Source organism: Thamnophis elegans, chromosome 10, assembly GCF_009769535.1.
Source record: "Thamnophis elegans isolate rThaEle1 chromosome 10, rThaEle1.pri, whole genome shotgun sequence".
NCBI classification, from domain to species: domain Eukaryota; kingdom Metazoa; phylum Chordata; class Lepidosauria; order Squamata; family Colubridae; genus Thamnophis; species Thamnophis elegans.
Window position 1 is genome coordinate 46,915,145 of NC_045550.1, and position 23,167 is coordinate 46,938,311.

General features: G+C 39.2%; 1 protein-coding gene across 1 annotated transcript in view; it reads left to right on the plus strand.

The window, feature by feature from the left end:
- Positions 1-21,262, plus strand: part of LOC116514221 (vomeronasal type-2 receptor 1-like) — a 33,253-nt gene extending 11,991 nt beyond the window's left edge. Inside the window, exons 2-6 of the mRNA XM_032225696.1 lie at positions 6,032-6,323; positions 8,488-9,357; positions 16,795-17,022; positions 17,988-18,111; positions 20,277-21,262. Of these exons, the coding sequence (XP_032081587.1) occupies positions 6,032-6,323; positions 8,488-9,357; positions 16,795-17,022; positions 17,988-18,111; positions 20,277-21,262 (2,500 nt within the window). The remainder of the gene's footprint in view (positions 1-6,031; positions 6,324-8,487; positions 9,358-16,794; positions 17,023-17,987; positions 18,112-20,276) is intronic.
- The last annotated feature ends 1,905 nt before the right edge of the window (positions 21,263-23,167 follow it).

Genomic DNA, 23,167 nt, shown 5'->3' on the forward strand with positions numbered 1-23,167 from the left:
TGGAGGTGTTTGTGGGAATTTGTGAGGTGAAAATGCCTATCAATTGAAGCATTGCAACATAATACTAAAACGATTATATTGGTAATTTTTTTTTTTAAAAGCTCACTATACTTTTTTAACAGCATTCCCAAATTTGAATTTCATTTTCCACCATTGGCCAAAGGTTTTACGATTAAAGGTGGAAATGTGATCTCCTCTTTCCCCTCCCTGCTCAAAATTTTTTCACTTTGTGCTGTCCTGAAAAGTACAGTGTCAGGCCTGCAATTATATCCCTTTTAGAATTTTGGCCTGCCACACTTTCTCTTATTTCATTATGCTGTTTCATTAGTATAGTTGATGGGAGTGGGGAATAGAAAGGAGTAAGATTGTGGAATGTGTTGTTGTCATTCTCTTCTAGAAGACCAAGGTCATCTTTTGTCTCCGCACTTTTACACCTGACCAGTAGCAGCTGGGCATGGGTGCTAGCCAGTGGTGGGTTTCGAAAATGGTTCGAACCTACTCTGTGGGTGTGGTCTCCTTTGTGGGAGTGGCTTGCCGCCGATGTGACCGGATGGGAGTGGCTTGCCACCCATGTGACCAGATCTGAAGATGCCGACGACACTTGTCAGAACCACCTTAAATTACTTCACACACAGCACTGGCATGCATAAGAATATGATGTCAACTTGTTTTTTAAAAGGCATCTTTGGTTTGCGTTGAAACAACTTCAACACACGCAATGTTCTGATTAAGCCACAAACGCAGGAGTCATCCTTACCTTTCACAGAGGCACTGAGTTTTATAAATATGAGCATGATAGTGTAGAATAATCATATCCAAGGACCAGTGGTGGGTTTCAAAAAATTTTGGAACCTCTTCTGTAGGTGTGGCCTGCTTTCCGGGTCCCCTGGTGGAACCTCTTCTAACCGGTTCGGTAGATTTGACGAACCGGTTCTACCGAATAGGTGCGAACTGGTAGGAACCCACCTCTGGTGCTAGCATGGAAGAAGAAGATTGGACCATGTGATGGATTGTGGGTGTGGGGACAAGATCATGAACTTTTAACTGGGTGGGATTCTGATGTAATTTCCACAATTGGATTACACAGATGTGCTAAAATGTCTGGTTTATTAAATTGGAACTTTAAGGATCGTTTTGCCTTGGACTCTGATTTAATTCTACATGATTCTTGGAATGCTGACATACAGGATAGCAGGCGATCCATAAATAATTGTACTTTAAATAATGAGAGGGTCTCACAAATTCATTTTATTTTTAACACCCATGATAATCTGGCTGGAAAGAATATCACATGCTGAGATATATTGCCAGACACATACTTTCTCCAGGAAAAAAAATTAATATCTCTGTGTGTGTGTGTGACCCTTTCCACTGAGATAATACTGGCAGTAGATTTACTCTTTGTTTACTCATGTACTCTTTATTTACCTTGAAGTTCTTTGATAGCTACAGTAATAGGAACTTGATCTGCAGTTGCAATATTTTATTTATGAAAAAGATTAAAAGACAGAACTCTATATTCATGTTATATTCTGATTGGCGAATAATTGCCAGAGGGTTGTTTATAAGTTTCTTTTTTTCTGTCAGTGAACAGCAACAAATATGTGTATTGTTCAGAGCTGGGCACTTTGAATGGAACTTTGAAATGTTACATAGAATTTATGGAATTGTGAGTTATGAGTATAGGCAGGTTATTTATTTATTAGCTCCCCGCACACATACCTTTATAAAACCACCCAGCCAGATTTCATACCTAAGGACTTGTAGTCTCATGTTTTCTAGGCTAAAATCTTAACTACCACATGTTGTAGCCTCGTAAGTCCTCAGACTTACGAATGACAGCTCAGCAGCAGCCAGGAGCGTCTTAGCCAATCAGACGTGCCTGCCGGTTGCCGGGCTGTCATACGCGAGTCTATTGGCTCGACCGTCTGACAGCTCAGTATAAAAGGCTGTCAGACGGAGGAGAGGTGCCGGTCTACTCACAGTTGCTGTTCGTTCTATCTTGCTTGTAATAAGCCGTTGAAAGGTTACCTCAGACGCCTCCTCGTCATTTCTGCCACCGATCTAACACCACAGGAACTGGTTCCTAGCCCTTTGTGGCAGAAATGAGGAGGATGATAGTGATGGCAATTCTATTAACAAAGTTGGTTTTTTTACAATGTTTGTTTATATATCCAATTTATATCTCCCCTGCTCCAGGAGTCAGAATCTCTTAGGCTCAAAGTACCTCAATCATTACACCTCTCTGGCTCTGATGATGATGATGACAAGAATAGTACTAGTAGCAACAGTACTAGTGCTTAATTTATATGTCACCAATTTTATCAAAAAGGGAAGTGGTGGCTCAGTGGATAAGACGCTGAGCTTGTCGATCAGAAAAGTAGCCCATTCGGTGGTTCTAATCCCTAGCGCCACAAAATGGAGTGAGCTCCTGTTACTTGTCCCAGCTTCTGCCAACCTAGCAGATCAAAAGCACATAAAAAATGCAAGTAGAAAAAATAGGAACCACTTTTGGTGGGAAGGTGATAGTCGTTGGTGCACCTTTGATGTTTAGTCATGCAGGCCACATGACCACGGAGACCTCTTCAGATAGTGCTGGCTCTTTGGCTTAGAAATGGAGATGAGCACCGCCCCCTAGAGTCTGAAATAACTAGCACATATATGCGAGGGGAACCTTCATCTTTACCTAATTTCATTAAACTAAGGTGGCATACAAGCAGAGATTCTAAATATCCCATGGTACAATATAGGCACATGAAACATCTCCTAATGAGAGTCATAGCAAGGAGGTGATTGGGGAAATAATAGTGATGGTGTTTATAATGGTAATTATTTTCTGTCCCATTTTGGGCCCCTTCTTCCCTTACAGCCGTAACCATTTCTGGCAACGCATCCCAACATAATTTTAAAAGTTGAGCATGGCTTTGACAATGTGACTTAATGTAAGGGAAATGCTATGCGCATTCTCATGTCAACAGCAGAAAAACATTCCTCGCTCTTTTTGAGCCTGACCTGAAAACTTCATAATGAGAGTGCAAAGAGCAACAACATAGCTAAATTTCCTTTGTGTTTTCCTTAATTAGAAGGAAACCATAATCTACGGTAGGATTAATTACCTTCCCAAGTTTTCAAGCTGTGGGAGGTTAGAGAAAGAAAGACTAAGCACATGCTACCAGCTGATATGACATTAGAGGAGAAATATCCCGCCACATTTCTTGTAAGTGGGGGGACATTTTCCCCCCAACCTCACCCCATCTATTTAAGCATTTTTGCATGCTGATGTATATGTAGAGATATAAATGTGGTGTTTATTTACTTCATACAAAGTAAAATTATGACCAGAAAGCTTGTTTCTTCATCTACATTTTAAAGCTTGTCCTGCTGTTGTTGTTTTTTTAATGTGATTTAAATTTAATGTGGACTAGATAGCTCTTCAGTTAGCAGGTGCCTTCCAAGTGGGGAGCATGGCCCACAATAACTATAGCCACATCGTCTTCATTATCTTCTTCATCATCATCAGAGGTGGCATTCAGCAGGTTCTGACCAGTTCTGGAGAACCGGTAGTAGAAATTTTGAATAGTTCGGAGCACCGGTAAATACCACTTCTGGCTGGCCCCATCCCCATCTATTCTTTGCCAACTGATCGGGAGTAAATGGGAATTTTACAGTATCCTTCCCCTGGAGTGGGGAGGGAATGGAGATTATACAGTACCGGACACAGTTACCAAGACACACCACGTCTACCAAGCAATGGCCACAGAACCGGTAGTAAAAATTTTTGAATCCCACCACTGGTCATCATCCTGATTGATTCACATTTATATTTTCTCCCCTCCCCCAAGATAACATAATTCTGAAAGCCAGCATATTGGGAAAATAGTGCAATCTGCACTGTATCAGTGTTGCAATGTCAGGGTTACAGGTGTCAACTCTGAAGCCATCTTATGCGGCCTCATAGTTGCCATGAAGCCTGAGAGGAGGAAGGGAGGAAGGAAGGGTTCCACCACAAAACCGCGGACGACAAAATCGCGCTCGACGAAAGCGCGCATTTGACGTCATCACAGCACAACGAAAACATCACGCTGTAATCAAAAAATGTAAAAATAAAGCGAAAACCTTACCCTAACCCCCCCAAACCTAACCCTAAACCTAACCCTAAACCTAACCCTTAACCTAACCCTAAATCTAACCCTAAACCTAACCCTTAACCTAATGCTAAACCTAACGCTAACCCTTAACCTAACGCTAAACGTAACCCTAATGCTCTAACCCTAACCCTAACCCTTAACCTAACCCTAAACCTAAACCTAACCCTTACCTTTATGTGAATCGGCTTGCTTTAATTTTATTTTTATTTCAATTTTTAATTTTTTTCATCACGCTGTGATGACGTCAAATGCGCGCTTTTGTCGAGCGCGCTTTTGTGGACCGCGGTTTTGACGGGTCACGGGAAGGAAGATAGCCTGGCTACAATCAAAACAAAAAGCTTTTTCGGTGGGAACCAAGGTCATTGAAATAGGTGGCTGTTAAAAGAGGAGAGGAGCCTGCCTTCAATCTTCATTGGACAATGTGACCGGTGACACCTGGGGGAGGGGAGTTTTATTCTTTTAATTAGGTGAAAACCGCAGGGACTGTCAGAGTTGGTTTTCATTGGCTGTGCCAATAAGATGTATCCAATAAACATGTCTTTCAAGGAATCTACCTGCCTTGGAGTTCTGCTTTCAATGGCTGTATTACTTGGAATGCTGACATTAGGTTTTTCCTGAACTCATTTTTTATAAATACCAGAAAATTTATGGTATACTTGTTACTATTCTAAATAATATATCTAAACACTCACAGATATGCATAAATTTAATTAGTTATTTAGATTTTTTTAATCCCACCTTTATTATTTTTATAAATAACTCAAGGCGGCCAACATATTTAATAATACTTCCTTCTATTATTTTATATTTACAATATATATTATAAATATCATTTTATGTTAAGAATATTATGTTATTATGTATTATATTTATTACATACATCTTGCTCTAATGTACATCTTTTAAAAGTCCTTCCCAAGTACCAAATTGTAAACACATTTACATATTCAGGAATTTGGGCATCCTTATTCTCAAATACATCTGTAAAGAGAGGTATATTTTGTGTTTTTCTTCCTTTTGAGGGGAGAATGCAGGATATTTTTGAGCTGTTTTATTTGTTTATGAGCCAGTAAACGTGTTTTGGTACATTGCACGGTTTTATTTCCATTACGTGACAAACATCTCTGGTATTACATCCAAGAAACTGTTCTATTCTTGGATGTGACCTGTCACATCAGCATAAGATTTCTGATGAGAAAAATAGGGCAGCAAGGTCAATTGTGTTGGAATGCAAATATAAAACATGATGTGATATAAAACTTTATATAATTACTGTTTTGGATCTCTGATATACACTAATAACAATGCTATATCTCAGGTGTAACCAAAATTCTAAATGGTTTGACAGCTTGGATTATCACTGGGGTTCAATAAGCTAGCAAACCAAGATCACTGATTTCCCCCCTCCCTATTGTTTGGAGGGGGGGCAGTTTTTAAATTGTGTTAAGCTTTTGGGGGGATATATTCTTATTTCAGATTGGTGGGAAACTGCATCACAATTTAGTGGCAATTAGCATGATAAGGTGTGCAATGACAAGATAAGTTGATGGGTTCCATAGAACTATGTAGTTGCAATCTGCCCTCTCTTACCTGAATTATATAGAGGTGGTATCTTCACACAAGAGTGAGGGACAAAATATTAAACCATCTATTTCTTTCGTTATCCCTCCCAAACCCCATGTAATCATCAAAAAACCTCCGGAGAGTAGCCACATAGTATCTGCAAGTTGTGGATTACTCAATGTATGATATTAAGATATAAAGAAGAGTCTTCATAAACAACATACTTGTTTATTTGAATAACTGTGATAAATATGGAAGGTGTCATTTTGACTTAACATACTGACATGATTGCATGCATTCAACCTCTTTTTACTCTGCAGGTTTAATTTTCGAGGTTACCGTTGGGTCAAAGCCATGATACATGCCATCAACGATATTAATAAAAGAAAAGATATTCTACCAAACATAACTCTCGGCTATCAAATTTATGACACATGCTTTACAATGTCCAAGACAGTGGAGAATTCTTTGGCATTCCTCACCGGTCAAAATGAAACCACCCCTGTCTTCCGATGCAGTACCGGTGCTCCTTTATCTGCAATTATTGGAGCTGGAGGATCGACTCTTTCCATTGCTTCCTCAAGAATCCTTGGGCTTTACTATTTCCCTCAGGTACAATAAATCCCATAAACATTATTTGTCAGGAGGATGTGTCAGGTAGGGGAACAGTGGGATCACAGATAGAATTATTCTTCTCCAACACCAGCCCAGACATTTTTACTTTGTGAACAATTTGAAAATGTTTAGTTTTCCATGGGAATTGTTATCAATATAGCAATAGCAATAGCAGTTAGACTTATATACCGCTTCATAGGGCTTTCAGCCCCCTCTAAGCGGTTTACAGAGTCAACATATTGCCCCCAACAACAATCCGGGTCCTCATTTTACCCACCTCGGAGGGATGGAAGGCTGAGTCAACCCTGAGCCAGTGAGATTTGAACAGCCGAACTGCAGAACTGCAGTCAGCTGAAGTAGCCTGCAGTGCTGCATTTAACCACTGCGCCACCTCAGCTCTCTGATCTAATATATTAGAACAGCTACAAGGAGCCTACTGCAGTTCCATAGTGCTCTCCCATAATTAGTCCAAAGTTAGTTCTAAACATTTCAGAACCAATAGCATTTGCTATTTCAGATGTTTTGCTTTCTACAAAATTAGAATAACAATAACAATAACAACAATAATAATAATATGGTCAAGATCTTATGGGATTTTCGTATACAAACGGACAAAATACTGGCGCATAATACACCAGACATCACACTGGTTGAGAAAAATAAGGTTACAATCATAGACATCGCAATACCAGGTGATAGCAGGTCAGTGAGAAGGAATATGAAAAAATCATGAAATACCAGAACTTAAAAATTGGAATTCAACGATTATGGCAGAAACCAACAGTGGTAATTCCAGTGGTAATCGGCACACTGGGTGCTATTCCAAAAGCACTGGAATTACATTTAAAACAATTAAAAATTGACAAAAATCACCATCAGTCAAATGCAAAAAGCTGCACTGCTTGGATCCACACGCATATTACGAAAATACGTTACGACGTCCTAGGCTCCTGGGTTGGGCCCAACTAGTAATCAATGCCAAATCCGGCGAAACAACTGGCCGCTGTGATACAATTCTGTTGTTGTGATAATAATAATAAGGCAAAGGAGATTGTAATAAGGCACTGCTCTTATATCTGATATAATTCACATATATTGATATCTGACAGCTACCAAAACCTCCCCCCTCCCCCCGTGTGCAATTAACTATGGTGCAAGTATATCCTGGCAGCATATTTTACTCTCATGTTCTCCAGGATGTTGCCATCATCTTGTCTTTAGTAAGAAAGACAGATTTAACAGGGAGAAAATACCACACTTACCAGCACTGATGATGTTCCCTAGTTCAGTAAAAAGACATCTGCAAACAAACAAAGAAGCTCAGAGAGTGGTTTCTCAATTCAGCCCTGAGCTACATGTATTCTCTTCTACTGGAGAGACATTAGAAACAGAATAGGAATCCTCAGTGGGGGAGCAAATTTCATGACAGTTTATTTCTTTGCCAGGTCAAGAATGGAAGAGAAAGTCCATAATCCAGAGTGTAGCTGCTCAAATTTAGGCCTCCAGGCAGCATTTTGCCCATGGGAATCTTGAGTGCCCTCCGGAAATTGCCATCATTTTTTTTTTCATTTGAAAGGGTTTTAAGGGGAGAAACAGTGGCTGACATCTTGCCAGTCCCTTAAAACAGAGTTTCCCAATGAATTTACAGACTGGCGGGGAGAGGGTGGGGGGGAGGAGAGCAGGTGGTTCCACATGAGGGGCTGGCATGCGTTTACAGTTCCATTTGCACGAGTGGCGTGCACTCATGTCTGCCATTCACTTAAATGGGTGCTGATTTATTTATACGGTGCCCTTGCACCCTCTGATATATATAATATTTGTTGGCCTCCTTAACAAAACATAGGGAAACAGTCTAAGGAGCAGACTTGCAGCTCTATTTTGTCCATTTAGACTATATTGTTTCTCCAGGAACTTGGGCATATGTCATATTTCCTGCCCTTTTCACCTGAGACTTTTCAGTGGAAATGCTGAACTGATTCCTAAACTAAAGATTTCTAGAAAAGTTGCCCTTTCTACAAAACCAGCAAGAAAGTCTATCCACGGCAGATGGGTTGATAGGATTGAATGTGCTAAGAATCTAACTGAAGAACTCCTAGCCCTTGAGGTCACATGTGATAGCTTGTGTTGATCTGTTTGTTCTTTCTCTTTATTCCTTTCTTAGGTTGGTTATGCTTCTTCTTCCTCACTTCTCTCTGATAAATATCAGTTCCCAACCTATCTCCGCACTATTCCAAGCGATAAGGTACAGTCACGGGGGATGGCTGATTTAATTCACCATTTTGGTTGGAGATGGGTTGGAACCATTGCTGCCGATGATGATTACGGGAAATATGGTGTCAAAGCTTTTAAAGAATCTGTCGAGAACCTCTACACCTGCATTGCCTTTTCTGAAACAATTCCTAAAATATATAACAGAGATAAGCTCAAAGCAGTTGTTGATATTGTAAAAGAGACCAACGCTACTGTAATTGTGGTTTATTCTTCTGATATTGACTTCCATCCCCTAGTTGAAGAGCTTATGGTTAATAATATCACTGGCATAACGTGGATAGCAAGTGAGGCATGGGTCACTTCTGCCTTAATTGCTAGACCTGAATATTTTCCGCTTCTTGGCGGGGCAATTGGCTTTGGGATACGAAAGGGTGAAATTCCAGGCTTCAAGGAATTTCTTCTAGAAGTAAACCCAAATACGGATTCCAATGATATGACAATCGAATTTTGGCAGTCAGCATTCAACTGCACCTGGCCTGGTGTCAACATATCATATAATACGGACAACCGGAAAAATGTAACTGGTCACGAGAACATTGTCGATTTTTCTTCAAAGAAGCCATGCACTGGAAAGGAGAAACTTGCAGACCTTAAGAATACATATTTGGATATTTCAGAACTTAGAATAACATATAATGTCTACAAAGCAGTTTTTGCCGTAGCTTATGGCCTCGATCAATTGCGCATGTGTGAAACTGATAAAGGACCCTTTATTTCTGGGCCAAAATGTGCCACCATTGATGAGTTTGAGCCCTGGCAGGTATGTATAAATTTGGGAATAATAACTACAGAGTCCACAAATGGTAAATGTTTTAGTATTGTGCAGAAAAATTGTCCTGTTTTTTTAGCTGGTTCTTACTCAATGTCATAAAAAGAATAGTTTATTTTCTGCTGGAGATGGAAAACAAAGGCTGTGGGAGATCATAATAAAATCATTTTGGTGTCCTAATGCAAACTCCATCCCTTTTCTACACGTCATGAAGTTGCATGTACCTTCAAAAGGGATGGGGCTTGCAGCACAATGTTGCTTTTCTCATTCTGACAAACATCACAGCAGCTGTGGATGCCACTGTGAAAAAATAAAATGTACCATTACAAGGTGCAATGATTCCAGATCTTGAAATACCTTGCCTAGATAAAATTGACTATCTCAAAAGCTGGTAGTAAGAGACCAGTTGAACATTTCTGAAGCAATTTCAAGAACCAAGTCACCACCACCACAACAAAAAAGTCCTCTCCTGACTATATCAAAGGGTCCTGAAAGTCAAAATAAAATGTTATTAAAATCCTCAGCAAAAACTGGGCTTTGTATAGGTACCTCTTTCCTTTTCACTACATATTGGAACGTGTGTCTGAATTTGTCTTTCGCTTCATGGGGTCAGCAGGTCTTGAGAATTTAAATCAATCACACAACCAACTAGCAACAGCACTGACCCTCAACAAACCCACACAACCTCCCCAACCAACACTTCACCTCCCAATGACCCTCACCTGACATGACTTTCACATCATAAGCCCCTCACCTGATGTGACCTATACCTGACTCATCAGAAGACCCATCACTAGACCATCACGAGACCTTCACTTGATCCTCCCATCACAAGACCTGCTGACCACACAAAGCCCTTAGAAGCAGAACAACACCGGCACTGAAATTCTCTAAATTCCGCTGATGATGTTACCTAGCCTGATAATGAAACATTCAGAACCCAACCCACAAGCTCGGAGAACAAACCTCCACCCTCACACTTTACAGTGTGTTTAGATCAGTGTTTCTCAACCTTGGCAACTTGAAGATGTCTGGACTTCAACTCCCAGAATTCCCCAGCCAGCGAATGCTGGCTGGGGAATTCTGGGAGTTGAAGTCCAGACATCTTCAAGTTGCCAAGGTTGAGAAACACTGGTTTAGATCAATACTACTCAACATGGAGAATTTTCAAGATGTGTGGACTTTAATTCCATACAATTGCTAAGGTTGAGAAACAGTGATTTAGGTTATTGCTATAAAGAGTTATTTTAAAATCCGTTTAGAAGATCATTATGGACAATTGCTTGAAATCACACAGAGCTGTCCCTTGGACATAGTTTTATTGGATGGTATCCAAAGCTATCAATCAATTGTCCCAGGACATTTTCATGGTGAAACAAGAAGTAATTTCAATTCCTTGCCAGTATTCAAGCTGCCAAGATGGTCCTGTAACAACAACAAAACAAGAACTTAGGGCCAGACTTTTTCGATGTAATTTTGCATTTTGCTCCTATTCTGTTCTGGGGGTGGGATATCTTCTTCATGTTGTTCCTGTTTGTCATCTATATTCTGCCCAGCTGGTGTTCCATTTCTGATATTATTTCTGGCTGTTTGATGTATATTTATTCAAGCAATATCTGAAGCTTTCTTTTAAAATATTATTCAGAAAGATGAAACAGTAGTAAATACTACTGCATGAATCTATAAGATTGACGTTTTTCTGCCATCATAAAATGTAGACTCACAGAGACATTATACTGAATGCATAGGTGAGTTTTTCATAGGAACATAGTTGCTTTCTGCTGAATGTGACCTTAGTCTTCCACTGCAGTAAACACCTTAACTCAGGGGTGTCAATCTCAAGGCCCGCGGGCCAGATCCGTAGTGCTTAGATATGGCCTGTGGGACCAGTCTGGAAATAGCAAAGGACCAGCCCACAGTGTCTCTGCCAGCAAAAACGGGGTGTGGGTGGAATGCGTGCAACCCCCCAATAACTGCTTTTGGCCTCCGGAATGCTCCAGAAAGTCTTCCAGGCCCAAAACAGGGCCTCCAGAGTGCTCCAGGAGGCCATCCTTGACTTGGAAGATTATAAAAGGGAGAAAAAGTAAAATATCTTACCCATCAGGCTTGCCTACGTCAATAATTTATAATTCTAGTCCTCCTGTGGAGTCAGTTTCTTGATCTGGCCTCTCTCTCAGAAGGTGATCAAGTAGATCAAGTAAGTATTAAAAAAATCTAAATCGCAGAAATGTACGCCTCTCTATTTTTATAAGTTTATAAAACCATGCCTCTGTTGTGGTCCGCCAGCAGCCTGTGGAGCTCACAGCAGAGTCAGACAGTGGGGAGGTTGGGGAGGAACATGAGCCACTCTGGAAGTCTGGGGAAGACTCAGATGAGGGCTCTGTGTCGGAGGCAGCGAGGGGGCCAGGGCCATCTGGGAGTTGTGTGCTGCCGGCTGTGTCGGAGAGCAGTGAGGCAGAGGAACAGGCTCCCCCTATTCCCAGTGCGCGCATGCGTAGAGCTGCCAGAAAGCAAGAACAGTTAAAACAGAAGGGACGACTCGGGAGTAGGATTTGGAGGTGATTGCCCCCCCCCATAGGACATAAAGGAGGAGCAACAGCATATGAGCCTTTGCAGGAAGCAACTTGGTTCATGCTGGTCAGTTTACCTTCTGAAAATACATTTGGACTTTTTGCTCTGTATGGCCTTGCCAAGCTAATTGCCAATAAAGTCTTTGGCAGTGTTTTCAAGGAAGATAAAGGCTGGTGCTTATCAGCCTTATCCCAAAGGACTTTGGCAGCCTGCTGTAGAACTCTTTACTACTATTTGGAACTCATTATGGGCTGTGAATGAATATAATTCACAGCCTTTGAAATAAAAAGAGCATTTATTAATCATGTGCGTTTTACTGTATCAGGAATCCTAGGTCAGAACTGTCTGTGGAGGTGCGGTCCCGTGTCATGCCTACCAAGGCCATCCCCACGCAGGTCTCCAAGGTCAAACCCAATCCTGATGTAGCTTTCAATAAAATTGAGTTTCACACCCTTGCCTTAACCGATTGGCTTAATACTCAGATTTTTTTCAGGGAGGGCTTCCTTCTACTATGCCTGTAGATGTAGATGTATATGATTGAACTTGAGCCTTTGTGCCAGAGGTGGTTGGCTCCTGGTTCAGCCTGGATCAGGCAAACTGGTAGTAACAGCAGAAGGAGGCTCCGCTCACCCACTCGGATGCTTCTGCACATGTGCAGAAGCATCGCGCACAAGTGCACCCAAATCAGCAGTAAAAAAATTGCCACTGCTTTGTATATATATATATAACATGTGCATTATCTGCTGTGCCTCCTGCTCTGAAGAATAGGAAACTGTCTTATGATGCTAGAACTAAAATAATAATGCTTGTTACGTCTTCAAAATAATTTATATTATAATGCAGATTATATTCTGGAGCAATATTCTGTTCCAGAAATTCTTTTGTATGGATTGTGATGACTAAATATTCTGAAGAAAGTATTTGAATGTATGAATATAAGCAGAAGCATCACATATATAAGGCACAGGATTTCTCAGTAATTATTTCAGGTTAGGGAAACAGTGAAAATGTACTTATATACTCCTGTATTCTGATTTGTGGGCACTTTTGAACATAAAGGAGATATCCCTCGCCCAGAATAGAATTGCACAAGGCCAATATTAACATGTTTTTGCCCATGGCTCCCACCAATTTGACTAATTACTGTATATACTCGAGTATAAGCCTAGTTTTTCAGCCCACTTTTTGGGCTGAAAAAAGCCGCCTCGGCTTATACTCGAGAGTGAAAAATTTGCCCGAAATGGAGGAGAAAAAGGGGCGGGGCCATGCCGCTGGGTGACACTCGTGAATGGCCCAGTGCCCCTGTGAGTTTCCCCTCCCTCTGTGTCAGTTTGCCGCGCAGCGCGCACCGCACCATCCCCCCTCCTCACGTTCTAATGTAATGCAGGGCTGTCTTACGATTCCCCTTCCTCCCCCTCCTGCCGCTCTGCAACGATGTCCCACCTCCTCCTTGTTATGGCAAGCAGCCACATAGCGATGTCCCACCTCCTCTGGTACAGTGATCCAATGATAGGAATCACTGTGCCGTGTGTCATAGGAGGCGGGACATCGCTCCCGCGGCTGCACGGGACATCATCATCACAGCGGGACGTCAGCATCATGAGGTGAGTGAAGTATTTCATTGAATACACCGCTAGTTTACTGTTTTTCTTTGAAATAAATATTCAAAAACATTATTGGTATCTATTTTTATTTTTGAAATTTACCGGTAGCTGCTGCATTTCCCACCCTAGGCTTATACTCGAGTCAATAACTTTTCCAGTTTTTTGTGGTAAAATTAGGTGCCTCGGCTTATATTCGGGTCGGCCTATACTCGAGTATATACGGGTATATATAAAAACAAAATATATAAAAAAGTTTAAAGCAGAGATTACATTTGACAAATAAGCACTAAAATAATCCAAAAAGATTTATTTTAACATATTTTCTAAACCCTGAAAGAGAAAAACTAGGCAAAACCCCAAAGGCAGTACATACTGTAGGCTGGAAGGAACTCAATTTATTTCTGCAAAATGAATAGATAATCCACTGACACTGGAATCATCTTCTGTTTTCATTATTTTTTATTAAAGAAATTTTACAGAATAAAAAACATTTAAGTGGATAAAGAAAATTAAGGAAAAGAGAAAAAAGTGAGAAAAAATACAGAACTGAAAGAGAAAGGAGAAAAATATATGAAAGACAATATATCTATATACCGTATAAAGAACTAATTCCTTATAGCAGTTACAAATGCATTCATATTTTATCCTCTCTCTCTCTAAGGTTGCATCATAGTTCCCCTCTTTCCAAAATCTACCCTTTCTAATAATCAAATGCAAAAATACCAAGTACCCTTTTCTGTGTTCAGCAAAAAGTCCATAAAGGTTTTAGTCACTCACAAATGTAGATACTGTCCTTTCAAAATTAAACAAGTCAGTTTTTCCATCTATGCCAATTCTGTCAACTTCCCCAACCATTTCTTATTGTAGGCATTTCAGAGTCTTCTTGTATGCATATAATACATTTGCTATATTAACCAAATAGTTTAAAAAAAACGATACAAAAACAGTTATCCATAAGTCTTTTCTAGCTGTTTGGCCTTTAATCCAGCAAGAAGCGCTCTATTTTCGGTTGAATAATAGTCTTTAAAGTTCTTTATATTAGTTTATGTATTTGAACCCATAATTTTCTAGCATGTTTACAAGTCCACCAAGAATGATAAAATGTCTCTTCATGTGTTCCACACTTCCCAAAGAAATTTGAAGTATTATATGAAATTTTTCTGGTGTCATTTACCAACCATAGATAATTTTATAAAAGTTTCTTAGAAATTCATGATGTAAATGTCAGTCCTTTTGATCACAGTGGACCTAAGTGGCTTTCCCACAGATCATAACAACTGGACAGATCATAATGGAAAAGAAGGTGTTCAGATAGTAAGGTCTTAAACTATTTAATGATTTAACATCCTACATTGTGCCTATAAACAAATGCTCAACTGGTTCACATCTCTCTGTATAAGTACGATTGAGCAAGATATCCACTGTTTTTTAAAAATCAAATAAAACATTATTCAAGGGTAGTCTTGAAAGAGTATCCTTCTAGGGTAGTCAAATAGTATATACCAGTGGTGGGTTCCGGATCCCATCGCAACCAGTACGCTGCGATGGGGTCAGGTGTCCTCATCAGGCATGTGTGCTGCACACGCATGCGCACACCACCATCCTGCAACACCCAGCTCCTTGACGGAGGTCGCACAGGCACCACATGTTGTGCGCGTGTGCGCAATTTGCCCGTTTACATCAAAAAGCGGTAAGAAACATGGGGCGGGTGGGCCAAACGAGCCACCGTTCCGGTATGGTGGCTGTTGCTCTGAAGTACCACTGGTATGCCCATACTGCGCCGTACCGCCCGGAACCCACCACTGGTATATATCCTTTTATCTCACCTACATGTTCTAAATAGGTCTGCCTTTGAAGACTACTTGGAAATGTAGTTAATCCAGAATGTAGTAAAGTGCCCAGAATCATTGGGAATTAGATGTTCTCTAAATTTTTGTAAACAAATATATAAATTAAATGCAGCAGCATGTAGTGATTGTCCTGTTTGGTATCCCCATGTTGCTACACAAACTGTATTAGTATAAGGTTTTGGATATCTATGTGATCATCTAACCCAGGGGTTAGCAACAGTGGCTCTGGAGCTGCATGTGGCTCTTTCATCCCTCTGCTGCCACTGCCTGTTGCCAGTCAGCACCACAATTTTGAGAGGAGCTTTCTGTTAGGGGGGGAGAAGGGCACACCAGGAGGAGACTCTATGGCAAGGGGCGGGTTTTCCAGTCAGCTCCACAATTGATAGGGCTTTCAGTTAGGACACGTAGAGGAAAAAGGATGCAGCGCTAGGAGGAGACTCTATGGTCGGGAAACCGGACTTCCAGCTGGCTCCAGAATTGAACAGGGGGCTTAAGGTTAGGACCTTTGTGGTTCTTTGAGTGTTTAAGGCTGCCGACCCCTGATCTAACCCCAAGGTGTGTCTATCCATCCAATATGATTCAATAGATTTGGCATTCTTTGGGTCCTATCTGTTAAATATTATCATCTTTGCAAACCCAGGGGGCATGTCTTTTTTGTTGTGACACCTGACGTTATTCTGAAATAACGTTCCTCTTGAGATTCACCTACCATTGACCCTGCTGCCCTTTTTTAAAAAAGTATGAAAATCTCTTTCCTCAGGTGGTGGGCCATGGTATAATATGAACTGACTACTTAATTTGCTTCAGTCCTTTTTAATGGTTATGTTTTTTCCCCTGGCAAGGCTGTATCTACATTTTTTTAAACTTTTGTTTATAATGTATAATGTTTTATATTGTATTTTTTTAATCCTTGTAAGCTGCCCAGAGTTTTGCACACATATTGGCTGGAGAAACTGAACAAGCAAGCAAATCAACAAATAAATAACAATTGTTAAAACTCAGAAACTCTTTCAGAAAGCACATAACTAAAGATAAAGTGATAGCCCAGAAAATAGAGCATCTAATTTCTACAGAAGGAAGGTTCACGTGCTTCTTTATATGTCAAATAACCAGTCCCCATTCAGGTTTTTACATACTGATTAGAATTTTAAATTGAGCACTTTAAATTAACTTTTGCAATGGCTGGATCCAATTACTCTACCTAATTTGCCCAAAATATATAGACTGTTGAATACCAGTTGACATTTGTGGACCATCATTTTTTAAAAAAATCTAGCAGCATTACAGCTATCTGTATTGTATTGTATTGTATTGCATTGCATTGCATTGCATTGCATTGCATTGCATTGCACTGTACTGCATTGTATTGTATTGTATTGTAATCTTTTCCTATTGGTTCACAGTTAATGTACTACATGAAGAATAAGATGGACTTTACAGTTCTTGATGAGCATGTAAAGATTGATGTCAATGGAGATGTCTATACACCATATGACATTCTAAATTGGCAGATGAATGAAGCTGGAGAAGTCAGCTTTATAAAAGTTGGAACTTTTAACCAGACAAATGAAAGTAATAAAGAATTTCATATATTTAATGATTCAATATTTTGGAACAACCCACAACGATCAGTAAGTGAATAGTTTTTTCAGATTTTGTAGTTTAATGTTCTATTGTAAACTTCTACATCTACAGTATTGTTCTAGATATGGGTACTGCATGTTGGTGGTTTTTATGGAGTATTCAAATTTGGAAACTTTAATCTATAATTAAAATTGAAATTTTGGTAGCTTGCACTAATATATGTGCATGACAAAATCACATATTTGATAGATAACACATATCTCAAATGTGTGTTATCTCATGTCACAGTGACCCTAGGCAAACTTTATACTGGGTAGGTAAATGCCCTTTAATACAAAGATGCTTGAGAAGCAAAAGTTTTACAAAAAATTAATTTCTGAAGGAAAAAGAAATAGACATTACTTGGATCGATGCATTTGGTAACTGAAGTTGATGGTCACTCACCCTGTTTTGGATTCAAGAAAAGGCTCAGTTCCCATGCAAAAGTATTACTAATGTCCGCAGAGATAATATAGATATAAAGGGCAGAGTTTTGTGACCATCATGGCAGAAATAATGCAGTTATAGAAAACTCATTACTATTACCCAGGGAAACAAGTTGAAAAGGAGATAACCAAAATAGTTATTTAAGGCCTAATTCTATAGTTCTAATCAGATTCCTCATTTCTTCCCTGCCATTGTTACTATTAACAACAACAACAGTGCCTTATTTTGTCATAGATGTCCTGTCATCATATTTACTATCATGTTGCTTCATTAGAAAACAGACTTATTCTTATCAGCATTTACTTTCTAGTTCCATGCTGCACATACTGTTGTTTCAGTCCTCATTGGCTGCAAATATCCATTGCGCATCATAGCACTTCTGAGATCACAGTACTGATGAGAGTCTCTTGAGGTCCTACATGAGATATAGATGAGCCATCATTCTCTAGCTAAAAAGTAGATTTTATTTCAGGTTCAAACACATCTTTATTTTATAACAAATATAATGCTTCTTCTATCCTTTCAGCGACCACGCTCGGCATGCAATAATAATTGCCAACCTGGGTATCGAAAGGGGATTTTGCAAGGGAAACCTTCATGCTGTTACGATTGTATAAAGTGTGCAGAAGGACAATTTAGTAATCATACAGGTATGAAAGCTTATCACTTGAACTGATAGGAAGCAACTGCATTGTAGAAACAGGAAAAATGTTCTTGGTGATCTGACTGTGATTGCTGAAAACTGAAATATGGTTTCATAGTAGTTTGAAGTAGAAAACACATGTGTTAGATATTTGCAAAATATTTCAAGGAAAAATGTTGTGACCTTGGACTATCCTGTTTCAACCTGTTTTTATCTCGTCAAATCTGCTTCAAACTTCAAAGCAGGTCTTCTGACTTCAAAACTATTTGAAATTTCCTTCTCATTAAGGTCAGAACTGAATATTTAAGGATTATGATAGTCTATCTTAAAATGTTTTAAATATAAATCCTAAAATAGGCATACATCCAGCTCCTTCCTACATTGTATTCTTGAGCACACAATGGCATTATATACTTTATGATTCAGCCAAAACAAAATTGTCAATTTAGCCCTAGTCTACCAAAGATGGCCCATGGCTGGTCTAGAATCATGTTAGCTTAAAAAAAAAACAATACTGTCCTTACTCAACACATAATTTTGCTAGAATGCTATTATTGTTCTGGTTTCTTTTTTCTGTTGAATTCAGTTCTATTTTTACTAAATCAGAATACATACATACATACATACATACATACATACATACATAAATTTTCTTTCCCTAATTCTTTTAGGATAACAAATAGAGAAAGTTTGTTTATAAACAAGATGAAATATCAGATGAATGTCTCATTGGATTGTTGTGAGACGATAGCAAATAAATAAACATTTTAGCAAGAATAAAATGTGTCAGGCATATTTTTAAGACCACATTTAATTACTAATTATTATTTTTAATATACTACTTTAAAAAACTAGAACTATCATACTTACTGAAAACCTAGGTAATCCAAGATAGAAATAAATGAAATGCTGTAAATATGCATGAAGTAAAAAGTATTAATTTAACAATTAGATTAGTAAGGAGACTCCTTCCTTAATATTCTTGTGTTTGGACAATGTGAACATTGCCTGTAGGAGGCATCATTTTGAGGTAAACAGATTTATTTTGTCACACTCAGGACAAAATAATTTTGAAACTATTTAATACTTTAGATTATGCCCCCTGATATTTTAAAATATGCCCCCTAATTCATCAAAATGCCTTGCATTCATTACTGAAATAAATAAATAAATGTGTTGTTATCTGTTATCAAAACATCACCCCAGAACTTTGTCACTATGCGTTACTGAATTATTTCTTCCCCTTGAAATTGGGAGCTCAGCATAGCTTACATGAAGTTTTCAGACAGATCTTTCACTGGGAAACTTTAAAAAATCATTATTATTTAAATTTTGTAATATTTTCCCCTCTTTTTTCTCCTCCTTTTCAATCCATCCTTCCTTCAGCTAGTTCATGGTGGTTCCCCATCTCAATTTTCTTTTCATCAGAATTTTGTAAATTAGGCCAGGCTAGACTGAGAAATGGAAACTGGTTGCAAGGCTTCTCGTGAATGACTGGATAGATTAGAGATTTAAACGAAAGTCTTAGCCAATTCTATCAAACTGGACCCTTTGTATTTTCCATTTCGTAATCTAGGATATTACAACAGAACAGAATAATAGAATCACAAGGGATGTTGGAAGTCTTCTAGTCCAACCCCCTGCTCAAGCAGGAGACCCTATATCATTTCAGACAAATGGCTGTCCAATCTCTTAATATCTTTAAACTTTAACATCTTTAATTAGAATCCAGAGTTATTGTGGATATAAATTATGCTGGATTCTGGCTACTGGTGATGGTTATCCCTAATCTGGACTGTGCTTAATTTCTAGAACAATAGTAATACCGACCCTCAGGTCTACCTGGAAATGTGTTATTCTGGTAAATGTCTAATTAATCATTGATGCACAGGTATCCATAATGATGGAAATGGGCTATGTAGTTGTTCAAACCACTTTTAAATCATTCTTCATAATGTCTTTCTTCAATTTAGCGCCCTCTATATGTGTTCTGACAGCCGTAGAAGACTACATAGTTAGGGAGTAATCAGGGCAGTAGAACACCTCGATTGGAGAATGCTTGGGGAAAGATATTTTATATATCCAGGACTAAGTCCACCTTCTAAAGCCTTGGCATAAAAGTAACCCTGTAGCATTTTCCAAGTACCATTGTATTGTACGTTTCTTCTCCAGATGCAAGGGAATGTACAGCATGTCCCGAAGATCATTGGTCTAATCAGCAGAGAAGCAAATGTAATCATAAGGAAGTGGAATTCTTGGCTTATGGAGAAGCTTTAGGAATGACATTGATTGCCCTCTCTGTATTTGGCGCATGTGTCATTCTGTCTGTGACCGGAGTCTACGTCAAGTTCAGGAAAACACCTCTGGTGAAAGCCAATGACCGTGAGCTCAGCTTCCTCATCCAGTTTTCTCTCGTGGCAACCTTGTTGACTTCTGTTCTGTTCGTGGGGAAGCCAGAAGATTGGTCATGCCAATCTCGCCAAGTGTCCTTGGCCTTAGCTTTTTCTGTTTGCCTGTCTTGTGTTTTAGGCAAGACAGTGATGCTCTTTCTGACTCATTTGGCCAGAAATTCAAAAGTGGCTGAGAAAGCCCGGATGTCAGTTGGGCCAATTTTCCAAAAAGTGGTGGTAGTTGTCTCTGTTCTAGCTGAAGTGGGCATCTGTACGACTTACCTTTATTATAGCCCTCCCAGTATGTATAAAAACACCCAGTTCACAACCCTGAGAATTATTTATGAATGCAATGAGGGTTCCATAATGTACTTGTGCATTATGTTTGGGTTTGATGTGTTTCTCGCCATCCAGTGCTTTCTTACGGCTTTTGTGGCCCGGAAGCTTCCCAATAATTTCAACGAAGCCAAGTTTGTTACATTTGGAATGCTGGTTTTCTTCATTGTCTGGATATCTTTTGTTCCTGCTTATTTAAGCACAAGAGGAAAATTCAAGGTAGCTGTGGAGATATTTGCAATTCTGGCCTCCAGCTTTGGTTTGCTAGGATGCATATTTGTGCCCAAATGTTATATTATTTTGTTGAAGCCTGCCAGAAATACAGAAGAAATTGTGGGTGGCAGGGCTATGACCAATGACAAGAGTGCTCCACCAACTTCTGCCTCTTGCGCCAGTGAAATTAACACAGTTTCCACAGTTCTTGAGGATTAGGACTTTGTAGCTCCTGCCAGCCCATATCACCTGGTCCATGTCAAAGTGGATTCTTGGGGAATAGAATACATAAGGCATATTTAATTGCTTGCAGAGGAAGTAATGTGGAACTCTTTTTAAGAAAAAAATTGTATTTTCATTCATATTTAGCCAGGATCAAATCCTATGCAACTTCTAATTTCTGCTTGCACAACTGAGCCTGATTTTTTTCCATTCCATTCCAGCTCCACAATTTTTGATGTAGGGCTCTTTGGGGTGGTAGTGACAGAAGGGGAAGCGGAAAGAGAAAAACAAGGAATAATTTTTGTGAATTGAAGTTCACACAGTTTTCTTTTTTGTAAAAAAATGATTTTATTAAACTTATCAAAGTATAAAATATAAATTCTAAGTTTGATAGAATACAGCAATACATATGATACTTTCAGCTTAACATACTACAGTTCAGTGGCTTGTCCTTGTAAAAAGTAATCAATTCAACATAATATCAACTAATTGTATGAAACAAATATTTTCCAATAAAATCTAATTATTTACAGATGTTTCATATTGTATTTTATGCTAATCTTAGTCTGTGCACCAAGACAATCAGTTCCATATTATCCCCCTGTTTGCATTTTCAAATTTCTCAAAAGTTGCTTGAAGATGATTTGTAGGCATTTTCAATGCCATCTGCTTTAGAATGATGAGCAACTATCATTCCCTTCAGTTGACTGGAGAATGCAAACCACAGTGTGTTATTAATAGCACTAGCACTAGCACTTAGACTTATATACTGCTTTACAGTGCTTCTACAGTCCTCTGTAAGCAGTTTACAGAGTCAGCATATTGCCCCCAACAGTCTGGGTCCTCATTTTACCGACCTCAGAAGGATGGAAGGCTGAGTCAACATTGAGTCTGGTGAGATTTGATCTGCCAAATTGCAGTCAGCCAGCAGTCAGCAGAAGTAGCCTGCAGTACTGCACTCTAACCAGTGCGTCATCATGGCTCAATAATGCCTTTATTTCATAATTTTCATAATGATTTGCCAAAATTTTTGGCCATCTGATGGGAGAGCTATCAAGACACTATCACTCCTTTTGTTAAACAGATAATAGAACAATATGTATTGATGCCTTAATGTCTGTGGACAGGGAGAAGAGACCTGGCTGAACAAAAAACAGGGAAGGGGGAGACATTTGAATTCCTATCTAATGGAAAACTAATTTGTATGCAAGCTCTCTGGTTCAGTGTTGCCAAAATACCATTTGAGATGCAGTACAGCTAAACCAGAAATTGATCAGCTCTACTAATGAACAGACATAATGGTACGGGACCTTATAAAGGTGGCACTGATTCAGAGAAGCATAAATATGTCAAATGGAAGAACCCTCTTCAGTGAATAATCCTCCTCCTTTCTGGATATAGATTTCCAGTATTCCAGAAGAATGGTTTCTTTGCTAAACTCTCTTACAATTAAAATGCGTTTTTATATATACATAATGTGAGAGTACTGTGTGAGAATGAGATAAATTGTTTTAGATTTTGGGTACCAAATCTTTCCATCAACCAAATACATACTTATGCAGGATTTGTCAGGTTGTATCCATTGCAAAAACTTCTTTGTTGGGATATGTGTTGTGATCTGCCGGTGGCCGGCGGGGCTGGCAGCAGAGTCGGACACTGAGGAGGTCAGGGAGGAACCTATAATTTTAAAACCAGAGTAGCAAAAAATGACTTAAGTCTGCCTCCTATAGAAACTCAGAAATGAATGAAGGCACCATCACAAAAACAAGGCACCAACTATTGCTAGGGCATGCATCTGCTGCAATTATGAGAAAAGGCTGCTGGTCTCCTTGTTAATTTCCTGGTAATGATACAAGCCAGGCTCAAGGGAGACTTTACCTTACTTTACCTTAACTCGTGAAA